This window comes from Syngnathoides biaculeatus, chromosome 6 (assembly GCF_019802595.1).
Source record: "Syngnathoides biaculeatus isolate LvHL_M chromosome 6, ASM1980259v1, whole genome shotgun sequence".
NCBI classification, from domain to species: Eukaryota; Metazoa; Chordata; class Actinopteri; order Syngnathiformes; family Syngnathidae; genus Syngnathoides; species Syngnathoides biaculeatus.
In genome coordinates, this window is record NC_084645.1 from 7124553 (window position 1) to 7144104 (window position 19552).

The 19552-nt window shown below is 40.6% G+C and overlaps 1 protein-coding gene across 13 annotated transcripts in view; it reads left to right on the top strand.

The window, feature by feature from the left end:
• The window catches only part of ppfibp2b (PPFIA binding protein 2b), a 197510-nt gene that overhangs the window by 144949 nt on the left and 33009 nt on the right, over positions 1 to 19552 (top strand). For all 13 annotated transcript variants that reach the window (XM_061822587.1, XM_061822594.1, XM_061822590.1 and 10 more), the window contains 4 exons: positions 6561 to 6672; positions 7771 to 7832; positions 7915 to 7990; positions 16810 to 16892. In XM_061822587.1, coding sequence (XP_061678571.1) covers positions 6561 to 6672; positions 7771 to 7832; positions 7915 to 7990; positions 16810 to 16892 — 333 coding nt within the window. The remainder of the gene's footprint in view (positions 1 to 6560; positions 6673 to 7770; positions 7833 to 7914; positions 7991 to 16809; positions 16893 to 19552) is intronic.

The window sequence follows — 19552 nt, forward strand, 5'->3', positions numbered from 1 at the left end:
TGGGTACTAAGGTAATACAGATTACGATTTTAGTCCACTGAAGCTGTCACTAGGGGTGTGCCACGTTGAGTACTCACAACTTCTTCTTCTTCTTTTCCTTTCGGCTTGTCCCGTTAAGGGTCGCCACAGCGTGTCATCTTTTGCCATCTTAGCCTATCTCCTGTATCTTCCTCTCTAACCCCAACTGCCCTCATGTCTTCCCTCACCACATCCATAAACCTTCTCTTTGGTCTTGCTCTCGCTCTTTTGCCTGGGAGCTCCATCCTCAGTATCCTTCTACCAATATACTCACTCTCTCGCCTCTGAACATGTCCAAACCATCGAAGTCTCCTCTCTCAAATCTTGTCTCCAACTTTGGCTGTCCCTCTAATGAGCTCATTTCTAATCCTATCCAACCTGCTCACTCCGAGCGAGAACCTCAACATCTTCATTTCTGCCACCTCCATTTCTGCTTCCTGTTGTTTCTTCAGTGCCACCGTCTCTAATCCGTACATCATGGCCGGCCTCACAACTGTTTTGTAAACTTTGTCCTTCATCCTAGCAGAGACTCTTCTGTCACATAACACACCAGACACCTTTCACCAGCTGTTCCAACCTGCTTGGACCCGTTTCTTCACTTCCTTACCACACTCACCATTGCTCTGGATTGTTGACCCTAAATATTTGAAGTCGTCCACCCTCGCTATCTCTTCTACCTGTAGCCTCACTCTTCCCCCTCCACCTCTCTCATTCACGCACATATATTCTGTTTTACTTCGGCTAATCTTCATTCCTCTCCTTTCCAGTGCATGTCTCCATCTTTCTAATTGTTCCTCTGCATGCTCCCTGCTTTCACTGCATATCACAATATCATCTGCGAACATCATGGTCCAAGGGGATTCCAGTCTAACCTCATCTGTCAGCCTATCCATTACCACTGCAAACAGGAAGGGGCTCAGAGCTGATCCCTGATGCAGTCCCACCTCCACCTTACATTCCTCTGTCACACCTAAGGCACACCTCACCATTGTTCTGCTGCCATCATACATGTCCTGTACTATTTTAACATACTTTTCTGTCACACCAGACTTCCGCATGCAGTACCACAGTTCCTCTCTTGGTACTCTGTCATAGGCTTTCTCTAGATCCACAAAGACACAATGTAGCTCCTTCTGACCTTCTCTGTACTTTTCCACGAGCAGCCTCAAGGCAAATAATGCATCTGTGGTACTCTTTCTAGTCTAGCCTCCTCTACTCTTTCCCATAACTTCATTGTGTGGCTCACATTCGGTCTAAATTCAGCAGGATTTAGTTATTGAACAGTCGTGCAGGTTGGGGCCTCCTTGATTTGTTGTCACCAGTTCGGGAACCGTAAGTCAATTGATGACACATATCATACATAGGTATATTAATAATGACTCAATTTTTGTGGGATTTTCGTTATTCGTAAGGTACGTCACCCCCACGAATAACGGGGGAACACTGTTCATGCATAATAACCAAATACTGTATCAGCAATGTAATATATGAAACTACCACATGAGCATTTTTTAATATCCTTGTTATAAGATTCTATAATGGATATTTATGCGGGTCGGGCGGTTGGGGGTGGGGGCTTTATCACGATGAAGCGTTACAATACCTAAATTTAAACATAAGTAAATGCATTATTGTATTAACTTTTCTGGAAGAAAACATTGTGACCCAACACTTTAGCAGTGACTTATATCGGTCAGTAACTTTTCTGCTTCAGTTTTAATTCAAATTCTTTCTGTATTGGTGTAATGAGCTATAGGAATTGACTGTCCAGTGTCAGCCAGGGTCAACAGGGTGGATAATTATTTTTTTTCATGAATGTTTTTTCTTCTTGCAAAAGTGTACAATACTTCTCAAAGTTCTTCAGTATGTAATAAAAACATTTCACTAATACGATCTAAAATGGTATGGTAAATGGATGGTATGGTGGAGCAGCTGTAGAGCGTTGTTCTTAGGACCCCGTTTCAATCCTGGCCCTCCCTGTGTGGAGTTTCCATGTTTTCCCCGTGCCTGCGTGGCTTTTCTCCAGGCACACCAGTTTCTTTCCACATCCCCAAAACGTGAATTAATAGGAGACTCTAAATTGCCCTGAGGTGTGATTGTGAGTTCGGCTGTTGTCTGTCTCCATGTGCTCTACTATTGGCTGGCAACCAATTCAGGGTGTACCCTGCCTTCTGTCACGAAAGGGGCTCGAGGGTGGACCCAAATGCATGACTCCAGAGACAGGCAGACAGTATAGAGGAAACCTTTATTCGGTCCAAGGTCAGGAATCAGGCAGGCAGTCCAAACAAGGTAGAAGTAATCGTGCGGCAGGAGTGGGGGTCAAGGGACAGGCGTAGGTCGGTACACGGAGAGCAGAAGTCAGGCGAACGGGAGTGCGGGAACGAAGCATCAAGGATGACGATCTGGCGAAGGACAAGTCGTCCCCCAAATCCTATATATACTGGGAGGCATCAGCTGGAACAAGGTGCAGGTGTGCTCTGACTAATTGGCTGGCCACGCCCAGCCAGGGCAGGAAGCCAGGAGCATGAGACCTTCTATCAGCTGGGATAGGCTCCAGTACTCCCACGACCCTTGTGAGGATAAGGGACTCAGAAAATGAATGGATGGATCTAAAAATGCTGAAGCAGTAAAGTTAGGGCAACAAATATGTAAACCACGAGTGCAATCAGCGCTCATCCACGTAACATTCGCTTGAGTGCCATTGCATTAGCTGTGCTCATGTTGCTTCCTTTTTCCTCTCCTCTCTGCTTACTGTCTTCTAAATGCCCTCCATGAGTCCTGCTTTCACTTCTGCTTTATTATTCTCTCCATCTCAAAATCTCCTGCATCATTACCCACTTCTTGTGTCTGTGTATGTCTGTCTTTCTGTCTGTCTGTCTCTCTCTCTCTCTCTCTCTCTCTCTCTCTCTCTCTCTCTTTGTCTTCCCCTTCCCTTCTTCCCTCTAGCTCTCCATCTCTTACTGTCTCCATGTGTGTTACCAATCGCTCATGACTCAGCTCTCCACTCTCAAGCTGACTGTGGGGCACACACAGCAGGAGAAGCAACAGTGGGAAGAGCGATGGCGCAGCGCACAGGTGCCTCCTCTTTTTCTGGCTCTTGCTCTTCTTGTTTTTTTTCCCCTTGTTCCGTTTTCAGTATAACTTTCCTCCTTCATCCTGTGCTCTTATGTGCTGTTCCTCTTCTTTCTAATCTTTAAAAGTGTTTTTTTATAGATTTGCAGCATAAAACATTTTTCTGCTTTTTAAATTAGGCTTGGTAAGTTACATTTTTTTAAGGTGGTTCTTGGGATGAAATTTCAGGTGATTGGTCTCATTTTATGATGTATATACATTTTTCACCAAGACAGAAAATGGTGCGACTGGCATACAAATGTTCATAATGTTCCAGCAAACGAGTTACAAATACCTGCTTGGGCAATGACAGGAAACGCAAACACAGATATAAGGGAGTACTGTAGATTTATTTAAAAAATAAAAGGAAGAAAATCCCACAATTGAAACTTAAAACTGACAAGTACCAATGTACTGAAAATTTATCAATGATTTATTGCGTTAGTTTTGTGCTATTAAAACAATTATTTAAAAAAAACCTGGCCTTGTAAAAAAAATAATTGTACCCTGAATAGGTCAACCATTTCAATCCATTACATTTTCATCAGGCAAATCCTGCTTTTCCTATATATAAATAAATAAATAAATAAATATTTTTTATTAAACTTATCCTTTAAAATTAATTCATTTGGATATTATTTGTCATTTCTGGGAGGTGGAATTTTTAGATGAGCCTTAACAAGCTGTAAGCCAAATGTAGAATCAAGTGCCGTTGTTACTGTTATTGCATATACATTTCTAGTGACAAGTAATCCAGCATTTTTTTAATGTATGCATTTGTTTGTTTTTACAGAGAGTTTCTGAAACTGTCCACCACATCCAGTAATAAACCTGATACAAGGAGAAATGTACTTATGAGGCTAATTATGAGCGTGTGAGAACTGAATGTTTGTCAAATATTAAATGCCCCATTAACTTTGTCTTATTCACTCCTGGCCACGCTTAGAACAAACTAATTACCAGCTTTACACCAAACATCACCGAGAACAAGAGTATCAAGTTTATCACATCAATATATCTGTCAGTTGTGTTGAAAACCAATGAACGTGTAATTTTGGATACCGAAATTGTTGCATTGGGTCCCCTGCGGACCCCTACCATGTGGCCAGTTTCCGGGTCAGTGGACCGCTTGGGTCCCTTAGCATGGCACGTGTCCTATCCACCAGGTTGCTCTTGGGTGGACCCCTGTCCTCGATCAAGTGGGTTGAGGTCATTAGCTTCCACGGTGCAGGCACAGCAATTATAAGACATTTCTGTCAGTCTTTGTGCATGTAAAACAGTGTCAATTCACTTGCATGTCTCCGAAGGCACACACCACTGGGACTCTTTCACTGGATGTGGGACCAATCACTTATTACAACAGATAACTCGTGTATATATGAATTGATTGTGCGTACCCCCACTTATACTTTTGAGCTACAGTATAGATTTCTATAATTCACTTAGTCAGTCCCACGACACTTAAGTTTTATATCCAGGTTGACGTACACTGTCCTGCATGCTTCTTCTCCGTCATTGTTCTGTCCTATTTTGTTGCATCCTTCTCTCACAGGGTGTCGCACTACAGTCCCGTGCAACATCCATTTTTAATATTTCCTTGTTGTAGAAATGTAATGATTTTCATTTCTCATCTTTGCTTTGTCTTTGTCCCCCCACCCACTAGAAATTCTGTTCTGTAAGACTAATCGACTGGGATTCTCAATTGACTTCAATTATAATACTAAAAAAAAAAAAAAAAAAAAAAAAAAAAGAGGCTTAAAAACTCCACTGTGACACAGTAAAACTGTTCCGACATAAAAGGCATGCAGATTCTCTATTCTGCTTGATATAACAGCCAAAGAGGACAAAAAAAAAAAAAAAAATTCAGTTGGACCACAAAAATAATTTAATGCTTGATTTTCATTTTGACTAAATGTGTTTCTTATTACTCAAGTCAGTTTCAAATGATTTTAATGACCTTTGCAGTCACTCACATTTGAAAAATGTAAGGGTCTGGTCAATCATGCCCTCAGATATAAAGTTACGGGTGTAGTCAAGCAGTCATGCTCCCAGATATAAAGTTACGGGTGTAGTCAAGTAGTCATGCCCGCAGATATAAAGTTGCGGGTGTGGATTAGGGATGGAATATCTAAAATAACTTTGAGTTGTTATAGTTGTTATAGTTGTTATAGTATGTAGTTGTTACATAATACCATAATCATGATTTGACACTGCACAGACTGAGACAGACATTTTTAAAGAGGTCAATAGATATTCAATTTAAAAAATAAACATTCATATAATCAAATCATTTTATTTCATCATGATGTATTATTATAATCTATCATAATTTCATATCAAGAAGCTCGGAACATGTGCTTTTGGCAGAACTTCCGAACATGCTCGGTACGGTTAACTTGCATTCCCAGTTTCCGGGAGAATCCTGATTGTTTAGGATCAGGCTTGTTTTGTTACCAAGGTTTAAGAAATAAACATGTAAATTAACAACTGTGAACTACAATTTTTATTTTTTTTTCAAACCCCACAATGATATCCCTGTCTGATTTTCTTGGTGTAAAACTGAATTTTTGCTTGCAGAATACCTTTAAGAATCGATGTTGAAAGCTGAATGATGCTCCAAACAGTTTTAAAGTTAATGTTATCTTGACTCTTATATTTAAAATACAGAATTAGCGTTTTGTGCTCTGTATTCCATGTGCTTTCATCCTCGATCAGGCTGTGCCAAGGTGGAATTTTAACATTATACACCATCTCATCCTGTACTTTCTACTTTGGCTTCAGACAAGACCTTTTTTCCTCAAAAAAGAGAAAATGTCGTCCAGTTTCACCACTTTTTATTCTATTAATCACGTACCCCGACATTCATTAAAGCAACAGCACTTATTTTTTTTTTTACTTTTACCATTATTATCGAGAGTAAACATAAGCAGCATGTCTAACTCTCTTTGCTCTGCGTTGCCCAGACTATGTTGCTAACTAAAGGACTGGTGGTGGACGGTGTTTGTAATTATGAGTGTACCCCTTTAAAAGCCGGTGGGGGGGGGGGTCAGGTAAACTAGGAAGTAGAAGTAGGCTGAGCAGCAGACCAAAAAAAAAAAAAAAAAAGACGTCAGGCTGTGGTTCATGTGGGCTGAGAATGTGCGACAAGTGTGCAATTGCATTGCTCAATACTACACAACATAAGCAACATCTTTCAATATCTATGTATTTCTTCTCGTAACAAATTGTACACACGTGATTTTTCGTCCTCGATTGTGCATATTTGCGAGTGTGATGGCGCACGGGCGCCATCGCACCCGTCAAATCACAGTGACTGCCTTTGTGGGTTTTTCTTTCTTTACTGGAAGTGTACCAAGTACGTTCTCCATGTGTGTACATAATGCTGTGGAAGACTGACTTGATGAGTTTGTTCTGCTCATTCGCTTCCACAGTCCGAAATTTGCGACCTGCAGCAGCTCCTTGCCTCCAAAGATGCTGAGATTGAATGTCTGCAGACCCAACTTCTGGCCAGAGGCACCGCAGTCAATGACAACGCAGAGAGAGGTACATGCTGATGTCAGCCTGACTGTCACATCAGATCCACAGTTCAGGCAGGATCTTGAAATGTGTGTGTGTGTTTGTGTGTGCGTGGATCCACGTTTGTCAACTTGTATTACTTGTATTTCAACTAACGGAACATTCTAACATTTTTACCCTCCTTTGCTGTATGCTTGACTTCTTGACTGTATGCTGCTCTCTGGTTTAGAGGAGGTGTATATCAAACAGCTGATAAACAAATGTAAGGCATTTCTTTTGATCTGGATCTCATTTTCCATTCAGCTCATCTCCCTGTACCAACAGAAATTCATGAAAACACATTACGCTTGTAATCTTAATCATGTTTCGTCACAGTTTCATAAGGATTACTAAGTATATCTGAATACTATTACGGTTATAATTGGTTTGAAATTATGCACAGCAAAATCAATTGTAAGGCTTTGACAAGACTACAACAAAAGTGGTTTGTCTTATAGAAATGTGCCTCCTTTTCCCCCCAAAAAATTGATAACGCAGTCATGGATGAGACTGTCAGAGAGGTATTAGTTTCACAATTTCTTTGAGTAGTTTCCAGTGGTGTCATACAGGACTGCATCATTAGTGCCATGACTAACGAACATCATTGACAACATGATTATACCTTTAGAAAAGTTTAATATTTGATAGAGCTCTTGTGTTGGATAGCATTCTGTGGTGGAAGTGGTCATAATGTTGTGGCTCATGATGTGATGATGATGTGTTGTGGGTGCAAGTCAGACTTAATGCTTGAGATTAGAGGACAAGGTTAGAAGAGTATGGAAGCCAGATGTTTCATTTAATTTTTGTACTGTATTTACTGGATGACATCGCCTAACATGATTGGTGCCTTCATGTTTTTGTTTTTTTATAACACACCCCCATAATGAAAATAAATTCACAGATATTTTTTGTCTCACATGACAGGTACTTGTGCTTCCTCTTCAGCACGCTTTTATTGTTTGTTGAGTCGTATTAGTATGGTTGTCATGTCTCTCGCAAATATCATTCCATCAAGCATTCATCAGATGCTCTAAATGAATTTGAGCTTAGCTGTATGGAATTAAGTCGCATGGCTTATGTTTTCAGACCACGAATACCAGAGACTGAAGTTGGGGATGGAGTCTCTTTTAGCTTCAAATGATGAAAAGGTAATAAAACATATTTTTGTGGTTTCACAGATGTATGGTAATTACTGACATATTTTGAGTTAAAAAAAAAATCCCTGAACAGACACATCGCATAGAAGAGCTGACAAATCTGCTTGGTCGATATAGAAAGATCAAAGAGCTCATGGTACTGACGCATGGTAAGAATTTAATCCATCAATTTGCTGAAATACAGTTTGTTTTATTGACTACTGACAGACAAAACATTTTATGTCTATATTTGGTAAATTTCATAATTTGTATGGCTCCACTATACATCTTTGCACTGAATGTGTAGGCAAAAGTCACATTGCATGGTCCTGCACATTGTTTGTGTATTGATATGCAGTCAATCAACTATAATATATATATTTTTTTATTTTTAATATCTTGTTCAGCTGCATGACCATGCAGGATGGTGGTTGTGTATGCCTTTTGAACCCCACCTAGGTCAACCAAGTCCCCTAAGGATGTGCCAATGTACAGTGAAGAAAATAAGTATTTGAACACCCTGCTATCTTGCAGGTTCTCTCATCTAGGAATCATGGAGGGGTCTGAAATTTTCATCGTAGGTGCATCTCCACTGTGAGAGAGACAATCCAAAAATAAAAAACCACAAATCACAATGTATGATTTTTTTTTTTAATGATTTATTTGTGTGTTACAGCTGCAAATAAGTATTTGAACACCTGAGAAAACAAATGTTTGTATTTGGTACAGTAGCCTTTGTTTGCAATGACAGAGGTCAAACCTTTCCTGTAGTTGTTCACCAGGTTTGCACACGCTGCAGGAGGGATTTTGGCCCACTCCTCCACACAGATCTTCTCTAGATCAAAAAAATTCAGCTCCCTCCAAAGATTTTCTATTGTGTTGAGGTCTGGAGACTGGCTAGGTCATGCCAGAACCTTGATAAGCTTCTTACGGAGCCACTCCTTCGTTTTCCTGGCTGTGTGCTTCGGATCATTGTCATGTTGAAAGACCCAGCCACGACCCATCTTCAATGCACTGACTGAGGGAAAGAGGTTGTTCCCCAAAATCTCACAATACATGGCCGCAGTCATTCTCTCATTAATTCAGTGCAGTCCTGTCCCATGTGCAGAAAAACACCCACAAAGCATGATGCGACCACCCTTATGCTTCACAGTAGGGATGGTGTACTTGGGATGTAACTCACCGTTCGTCTTCTTCCAAACACGGGTAGTGGAATTATGATCAAAAAGTTCCATTTTGGTCTCATCTGACCACAAAACCTTCAATACCATAACTCCTCTGTAGCATCCAAATGGTCATTGGCAAACTGAAGACAGGCCTTGACGTGCTGGTTTAAGCAGGAGCACCTTCCATTCCCATGCATGATTTCAAACCATAACGTCTTAGTGTATTACCAACAGTCACCTTGGAAACGGTGGTCCCAGCTCTTTTCAGGTCATTTCCCAAGTCCTGTCCTGTAGTCCTGGGCTGATTCCTCAACTTTCTAAGGATCATTGAGACCCCACAAGGTGATATCTTGCATTTCTAATGATTGTTCCAACAGTGGACCTTTTTTCACCAAGCTGCTTGACAGTTACTCCGTAGCCCTTTCCAGCCATGTGGAGTTGTACAGTTTTGTCCATGGTGTCTTTGGAAAGGTCTTTGGTCTTGGCCATATTACAAGTTTGAGTCTTACTGATTGTGAGGGGTGGACAGGTGACTTTATGCAGCTAACGACCTCACACAGGTGCATCTGATTCAGGATAATACATGGAGTGGAGGTGGACTTTTAAAGGCGGACTAACAGGTCTTTGAGGGTCAGAATTCTAGCTGATGGAGAAGTGTTCAAATACTTATTTGCAGCTGTATGATACAAGTAAATCGTTCAGAAATCATACATTGTGATTTCTGGATTTTTCTTTTTGAATTCTCTCTCACAGTGGACAAGCACCTACGACGAAAATTTCAGACCTTTCCATGTTTTCTAATTTGGAGAACTTGCATTATAGAAGGGTGTTCAAATACTTATTTTCTACACTGTATGTGGTGCATTAGTCCACGCAGAATAAGGCACCGGGGCATCAGAGTACCAGAACACCAAGCCGATTATCCTCTCCAGCCCGACACTGTCCTCCTTCCACTAGTGGGTGTCTGATGCATTAATACCAGAGGACTGCACAGGCAGAGAAGAATGGGCATTGGACAGGAGACCAGCAAAGATTTGCCATGACACAGCTCGGCGTAGGCATCATCGTGTCTCCCAAAAGCCCCCAGGGGACCCTGAATGAGATGTGAAAATGCCCATTGTGCGAAAAAGCTGCAGTGTGAGTTAAGAAAAAAAAAAAAAAAAGTGAATTAAGAAGCTACACTCCTGCGGGCCCAACCCAGCCCGACCGACTGGAAGACCTCACAGAAAAGGGGTACAGCCCCTACCTGCCATAGCGAACTCCCAAGGCCGAGTGTGTTGTATGCTCATTTATCTATTTATTTTTCTACAGTGGGTTCTGCCTCCGAATACTGAGGACCTGGGTTCAAGTCCCGGCCCTGCCATTGAGGAGTTTGCATATTCTCCCGGTCTCTGCTTTGGCACTCCGGTTTCCACTCACATCCCCTAAACGTGCATTAATTGGAGACACTAACTTGCCCTTAGGTGTGAATTTGAGTGCAAATGGTTGCTTGTTTCTATGTGCCCTGTGATTGGCTAGCAACCAGTTCAGGATGTAGCCCACCTCATGGCTGAAGATAGGTGGATAGGCTCCAGTGCTCCCGCAACCCTTGTGAGGATAAGTGACTCAGAAAATGGATGGATTTTTGTATGCTAATTATTATTGCGGGCACAAGAAACAATTACACGCCTGCATTTTACCTCTTCAGAATGTGATGAATGCATGTTGCAACAGGTTACACCGCATTATTGATATAGAAATACTAATGCATGTGTTAAAGCATGCATGTAAAATAACAGACTGATTATAAACACACAAATAGTGTTAGGAATGTGCTAATGACTGCAGTGTAATGGTGCATCAAAAGAAATGGTTTGAACTTCATGTCTTGCTGAACTATTGCTCAATACCCAAATGCATTTAAAGTACTAATCCTGAGGAAATGTATTTTTTATTTGTCTACGATACAAATGTGTATAAAATTTCATGAACAATATTTTTAAAATTCTCAACACAAGAGAAATTAAATAAATTAGCGCCAAAGTGCACATTTTCATTGAAACCCGAATGCCTCTGATGTGTTTCAAACCGTGGCTCTGTTGAAGGTGCTTCCATGTGATGTCACATGTAGACAACCCCCAGTAAAGACAATGGCTTCCTACAAAGACAATCACACACTCTGCGAGTGGGATCTCGAGGAGTTATAGAGAGCAGTGATGAAAAAGTTTTTATGGAATGCTCTGTGTAAGAGATAGGAACTGAAGAGGAGAAATTTTCTAATGCTTCCAATGTTCAAAAAACAGGTGTAATTCAACCATATACATATGTTCAAACCGGAGTTGACGAACGCAACAGAAGACAGAATTCGGCGAGACCAGACCAAGTTGATGTGGAACTTCGCACCCAAAACTCAAGAAATCTACGTACACCTTGTTTACGAAATAATCTCATTCAAACACGTTGAAACGTCTGATGCTGCTTGCACACATTTAGTCGTTTGTTGTTGTTGTACTAGCAACTCAGTCGGTGTAAAGCAAAAATCGAAACATTCAGTATCGTTCTGCATTTAAACATCACATCTATAGTACGCTCTGAGTTGGACAGTACTGTACACTTACATTTAGCCAGTGATTATCGTCATTTAAATTAAATGATCGGTAGTTGTAGCTAATAGCCGTATACATAGAAATACAGTGAAGAAAATAAGTATTTGAACACCCTGCTATATTGCAAGTTCTCCCCTCTTGAAATAATCGAGGGTTCTGAAATTTTCATCGTAGGTGCATGTCCACTGTGAGAGAGATAATCTAAAAATAAAAATCCAGAAATGACAATGTATGATTCTTTTTTTTAACCATTTATTTGTATGATACAGCTGCAAATAAGTATTTGAACACCTGTCTGTCAGCTAGAATTCTGACCCTCAAAGACCTGTTAGTCCACCTTTAAAAGTCCACCTCCACTCCATGTATTATCCTGAATCAGATGCACCTGTGTGAGGTTGTTAGCTGCATAAGGACACTTGTCCACCCCATACAATCACTAAGACTCAAACTTGTAACATGGCCAAGACCAAAGAGCTGTCCAAAGACACCAGAGACAAAATTGTACAACTCCACATGGCTGGACAGGGCTACGGAGAAATTGTCATGCACGTTGGTGAAAAAACCATAGGAGCAATCATTAGAAAATGGAAGAAGCTAAACATGACAGTCAATCTCAATCGGAGTGGAGCCACATCCAAGACATCACCTCGTGGGGTCTCAATGATCCTTAGAAAGGTGAGGAATCAGCCCAGGACTATCCGACAGGACTTGGTCAATGACCTGAAAAGAACTGGGACCACTGTTTCCAAAGTGACTGTTGGTCATAAACTAAGATGTCATTGTTTGAAATTATGCATGGAACAGAAGGTTGCCCTGCTTAACCCTCTCTGGACCAAATGAAATTTTGCAGAGAAAAATCCGATACGTTCAGAAAATGATAATCTGGACTTAAAATTTTCGATTATATTAAACCTTTTGCAAATTTGCAACCCCTGCCCGGAAAGGGTTAAAGCAGCACATGTCAAGGCCCGTCTTAAGTGTTCCAATGACCATTTGGATTACACAGAAGAGTCATAGGGGAAAGTTTTGTGGTCAGATGAGACCAAAATGGAACTTTTTGGTCATAATTCCACAAAACGTGTTGAAGGAAGATGAATAATGAGTTCTATCCCTAGAACAACATCCCTACAGTGAAGCATGGGGGTGGTAGCATCATGCTTTGGGGGTGTTTTTCTGCACATGGGACAGGACGACTGCCCTGTATTAAGGAGAGGATGACCTCGGCCATGTATTGTGAGATTTTGGGGAACAACCTCTTTCCCTCAGTCAGAGCATTGAAGATGGGTCATGGCTGGGTTTTTCATCATGACAATGACGCGAAGCACACAGCCAGGAAAACCAATGAGTGGCTCCGTAAGAAGCGTATCAAGGTTCTGGCGTGGCCTAGCCAGTCTCCAGACCTAAACCCAAAAGAAAATCTTTGGAGGGAGTTGAAATTCCGTTTCTCAGCGATAGCCCAGAAATCTGTCTGATTTAGAGAAGATCTGTGTGGAGGAGTGGGCCAATATCCCTCCTGCAGCGTGTGCAAACCTGGTGAACAACAACAGGAAACGTTTGACCTCTGTAATTGCAAACAAAGGCTACTGTACCAAATATTAACATTGGTTTTCTCAGGTATTCAAATACTTATTTCCAGCTTTATCACACAAATAAATTGTTAAAAAAATCATACATTGTGATTTCTGGATTTCCCTTTTTAGATCATCTCTCTCACAGTGGACATGCACCTACGATGAAAATTTCAGACCTCTTCATGATTTCTAAGTGGAAGAACTTGCAATATATCAGGGTGTTCAAATACTTATTTTCTTCACTGTATATAATTTACATTTGTATCTATATTAGAAGGACATAAGGGGCAAGTTATAAATTTAACTATCTTTGCATACATTCAAGTATGTCATGTTTTCATTCTTTAGTCAGGAGATAATGAATGAATAAATGATAGGGCTTTACGCCACAGCGGCATTATTTCAGCCTTATCTTGGCGAGCAAAAGATAGAAATGAAATAAAACTTTCCATTTAAAATAAACCAAACAACATTATTTTAATTGATGATATTTTTTACCCAGGTGTAAATGTGGAAATTACCAGCCAATGCCTTTGAAATGAGAAAATGTCACTGCTGTAAGGAAATTACAGAAACTGCCCGGACGTTTGATGGAACTGCCTTGGCTTGCATTGTTCACCATGAAGGCTTTCACCCAGTCTTCCTAAACCCATTTGTATTGGAGACAGCCTGGCATGTCTTTCAATACCATTATGGCAGAAACGCCTTCACAAGAGAAGGACATCAAAGAAATAACCACGTGGCGTCCAGACAGTTGGTGAGGTGGTGTTTGGGGCCTCTCGGCAAGAGCAACAGGGTTGTTATACCATCATGTGCTGTGCAGAGAATTGGAGCAGAATTTCCATCCCCAGGACTTGAAGCTGATGCCATGTTCACATGATTTATGCCTAGCTGATGAACATATTAACCTTTTCTTTGCATGAAAACTAAAGTGTGGGTGTTGATCCTTGACTAATAATTTATGGATTTTACTGTAATTATGCGACAGTTTCGACTCTAAAATTTCTTTTGTTTTGGTTCAAAATTTGCCTTTCAAGTTGACTCTAATTGGAGTAAGCGAAATGGTTGAATAATTTGTGATGTGATACATGTATCTGTAAGTATCACAGCTCTGAAAAAGTTTCAAAACCAAGTTATTTTTTTACAAACCATTGACGGTGAAACCATCATTCAATAAACATTTGTATATGGACATTCTAAATATGATTTTGTTTCATTCCATAAAATGTCATTAGGAGCTGGAGAGCTCAAATCCAGAGTATACCACCTCACCTTGCTTTCACCATGGAGGTCATATTTAAGACGTTCACACAAGTTGAGAAAATGACTATTGAACAAATCAGACTAATGCATAAATTTTTTGCATCATGCAACATGACTTGTTAATCAGCATGCATCAGGAGTTTGTAACATAAAACTTCTGCCGCTCTCTGCCGGTCCATTGTTTATAGTGCATTCTCTGCGTTATTTACATGCATTAGTCCGTATTTTAAATAATACACCAAACATTTGAGAGCACACACCGCTGTAGTCAAATTTCAGCAAGACCTCAGCGCGAACAGTACACTAACTTTACACAGTGACCAAATATTGTCACCTCCTAAACGTCACATGGATTCGGATATTAGCTGGCATATACATCTGTATCGGTATTGTACTTACATTTAAAACAGGGTAGATACTTGTCAATACTACACAATTGAACACGCACATACTTACTTGCTACTGAAGCCAAGTGAACGCTGCACCGGGATTTCCAAGCAGTCCTCCGTGAAATGCTTGGAACATATTACTGTCCACTTTGATTTGTAAGTCCAATGCACCCTCTTTGTCTTCATAAACCTGGTCCATACCCTGCCTAACTGTTCATCTTTCGGCCATTCACGTAAGGTGACTCCGTCGGCATTTGACGCAGAACAACCATATGCAACACACTTCCTCATTATCGTTCGTATCGTATCGTTTTTCACTCTCTGGCTAAATGTTGTCGTGACGTGACATCACATTCCGGAGAGAACCGGTACTTGCTGAATCCAAGCAACATTTCAAACAAAATCTTGAGATTGACTTTGACACCAATTTATTTCATTTCTGTTGTGTTTAGAATTTTTAAAATATTTTTAATGAAATTTTAGCTACATTTGTATGATAGACAAATGCATTTCCTCTGGATTAGACCTTTAAAAGTAACTTCATATAAATCACTGTATAGAGCTCATGCACGTGACGTCACCATTTTGGCGGTGTCATATTGCCGGTCAAACAGAGCTGCTCGACATTGTGGGAGACATTGAACCTGAGGAGACTTTTTACAATACCAAGACCTCTTGTGCTGTTGGCTGTCACAACAGATGAGACAGATATTCAAAGAGTTCATTCTATGGAATACCAGCTGAAAAGACCAGAAAATATCGATGGATTTCGGCAATTAAACATGATGGATGGTGCCCAACCAAAATACACACACACCTGTGTAGCAATCGTTTCATTTGAGGTAGGAATTATTCTTCTCAATCTCAAATTACCAAAAAGTATTTATAATGCCAAGTTGGCTCATTTGAGAACACTCAGTGTTTTAAGAAAAAAAAAAAAAACTGTTGCAGAGGTTTTGGAGGTTAAGTGTGACCACAATCGCTTCCATGTATGTTGCAATGAGAAGGCCCCGTCCTCTTTTTTTCCCCCTCAATCATAGTTAATGAATGTGAGTTTGTGTAAAACCAGGGGTCATTTATTTAAATATTGGTATTTGTATTGAATACTAGCTAAAAAGATCGATGGATTCCGAAAAATGTTAGCGTGTCACCGAACACACTTCCATGTTGACAAGCCGTCAAAATTGTCACTATGTGGGATTTATTCCTGATGAGAACAGATCCAGCAACAAAGAATTCGTATGCGTCCAGACTTTTATATGCTTTCAAACTTTTCCGTGTAAATCTCAACAACTTACTCACCAGATCCATGTGTTTATCCAGTTGTCCAAGACAAGCGGTAGCGAATTAAGAGTCCAATTTCTTATCGGCAAAAACATCGACTTCGTCATTAAATATGGGTCCTCTATGCCGAGTTTATGTAATTTTTCCACGTACCATTGTTTATTTTCACCTTGTAAATGTCTGACTGTATCAGACAAGACTCTGGGCCTCGTGTTACAAGACATATTTCTGTGTCATCTCCAGCCGACTTAGCATTGAGCAATGCTTAGCTTGACCGGCAATATGGTGAGGTAAACAAAAGTCATGTGATTTTATGACGTAGGTGCGTGAGCTGTATACTTTCGTACGCAATTTAGCGTAGTATTTACAGATGGGGAAAAAGAGTAATATATGCTCAAATTTATAATGTGTATGTTGTCCTGTATTTTTGAACATTATCAACAACAACATTCCAATATGTGTGTTTCCAAGATTGTCCAACCCTAATTTATACTATTTGTCAGTCCCCACGTTGGTATGTACCAATATTTTTTTTTGTAGTTTTTAATTTATTATTATTATTATTTTTACAAATGATTTACCTCACATATGGAAAATGGCTTGTTATTTTTGTTTGTTTGTTTCCTGAAAAGTAGTGGTTTTGGAGATAAGTGTTTTACGCATGACGACAGGGATAACTTTCACGTGTAAAAGTATTATTTTTCCTCTTCATCTTTTTTTTTACTTTGCAGGAAGTAGTGAAGAGGAGCTGAGTGGCAGTTTAACAGTCAGAGCCATCACACACAAAGCATACTGTGATATCTACAGGTCTGAGGTAAGGTCACACAGCTTCCATTATAACCTCTAACAATTTCAAATGTTTACAGTGGTTTGTATTTCATTGCACTTTTTTCCATCCATCCGTCCATTTTCTGAGCCGCTTATCCTCAAGTGTCGTGTAACTAAAAAAGTGTAACTTTCCGTTCCTTATCTGGTGTGGCGCGAACCGGTTTTCTCTTCGTACAAAGATCAAGGACAACCACCAGCTCCACAACACATCCTTGTCTGATTAGCAAATGGACAACACTTTATCTGTTGATTAAATGTATAAGGTCATATTTAAGCAAATAATGAAAGTGCAATAAAAGTAAAATAGTCTTCATTCCCTCTCTTGAGCTATGAAATAGATCACAAAAACAATCACGAAAATTCCCAAAGTAACCCTTCAAGAAATATGGAAAGCATAAAACCCTCTCTAATCGTCCAAGCATACCTTTTAACAAGTTGCATAGCCTCATGATTCAGAACACCCATACGCATTAAACCTGCAGGACAGTACTAGACAACTCAAAAACAGCAAAACATTTCAAAAAAGTAATATCCTCCCAAAAAGTATCAGTAGAACAGAACGGCAATGCAATCACGGGGCATGTCGACATCATGACAATCAGGAAGCGGTGGAAGTTTAGTATCATTTTCAGGGGGAGCGATAGCAACAATAAAATCATCTTGAGGAGGGTGTCGGGGCGGGGGTCTAATGAGGACATAATTATCGCGGCCATCAGCTGGGGCACCAGTCTTCCTCTTAATCAGACGGGTTAAAAGAGAACGAATAAAAGGAATGCAACAGCATCCACAGAGGGTGAAAATAGAGGTGAAGACAGCCAGACAGATGAAGATGGATGAAATGACACCCTTCCATTTACCAAACACATTCATCCAGTTATCCCACATCGACGTGTCAACACCAGAGTGTTCCTTCCTTTTCTTAGCAAGGGTTCGAAGTCCATCTACGGCCTTAGTGAGGCGTCTGCCAGGTTGTGTGTTATTCGGCAAACACCTCCTTTCTCGGCCAACAGTGCATCTAATGTGATTATATTTTGGAAAGCCATAATAGATGTAGCCTTAAGTTGCTCATGTACAGCTTCAAGTCCTTCAAGGGTGGAATTGCCCAAACTTTGCACATTATAATGTATGTAATTGATACGGTCGACATTTTCGTTAGGAGTAACGGGGAAAAGAGTGGAAATTACATATATATTTTCAAAATCGGCAACCACCTGATCAGTCAATTTATACTCATCTGGGACACCACGGGGGACGCCAATAGCGTCAATGTAGGTGGGGTCGTCAGCACCGAGCCAGGTGGACTTGGACCTACGTGAACGGTGTAATAGGCCAAGAGCTTCATTTAAGTGTTCAGGAGCAAACGCCAGATCATCTTGGGTGAGAGGAACAACGGAAATAGGCAAAAGTCAAGTTACTCATGCACATCTGCCCATACTGTTGCGCGGAAGGCGGTCGAAGATACGGTTCCCTCCGCACCACCACCACCACACATCACTACGGCTGACAGGATGGAAGAAAGGTGTTTCCTGGGTCTCTGCACATTGATCATCAGAGATATTGTCAATTGGGGCACCATTATCTTTAAGGAAAATACAGGTGAAGTTTTGGCGTGCCACAGCACGATTAAACACAGTTTTATTCTTTTCGGCTGGTGTTACCGGATGAGCAGTATCCCAAATTTTGCATTCATTTTTAGTCTGCACATAATTTTTAATAAGATCTGGAACACAGGTGGAGTTGACAGAAGAAAAAACAACACGGAACAAAGGTCTAGGTCCCATGCATACAACACAGTCGCTTAGGGTTTTATTAGCCGGTTGTTCTGCCATTAGTAACCGATTATTGTTTACTGCGCTAATGCCTGTCAAAACCCTAAACCACTCATCAACAGATAGGGCTTTGTTCATAATACAACTCTTCTCTGTGATAAATATTTTCCGGGTGGGTTGTGCTCACAGTTGGCACTGATCTGGCTGTGGGTATGGGGTATTTCTGAGCGATTTCCCAGATAAAAATACCAAGAACAATAACACCAATAATAAGAATGCCATAGATTCCTGCTCTCCCTCTCTTGGTCCGAAAAGCAATCGGACCATCTGTAGGAATCATGGCTAATAAAACAACAACAAACAATAAAATAAAAGTGCAATTAAGAGTCTGTAGCAGGGCGAAGTATAGAATAATGAAACCACTTATTTTGTTTTTCCTCCAAGTGGACAGCTGTGGAGGTACGAGAAGTCACATTGTGTGGTCCAGACAAACAGAGTTCTGACCACCTACGAGAGAGTCGCTTAAGGTAGACACATGACCACTCAGGAAGATCAAGTGCAGGAGGTGGTGTTGGAAGAGTGTCCTGGATCTATGAAGGGAAATTAGAAGCAAAAGAATGCAGTTGTGTCCAAAACAGTTTATGAGAAAACTTGGGAAACACAGCCTTCCTCCAGTGGTTGGAGTGAGGAGGAAGGGCCAGGCGTCAGACGACCTGTAAGAAGTTCATAAGGAGAGAAACCAGCAGGGCGAGACACAGTTTGTCTCACAGACATTAGAGCAAGGGGAAGAGCCTGAACCCAATTCATGCTGGAAGAGGTACATATTTTAGCCAGTTTTTCCTTCAACGTGCGATTCATATGTTCAACTCAGCCTTGA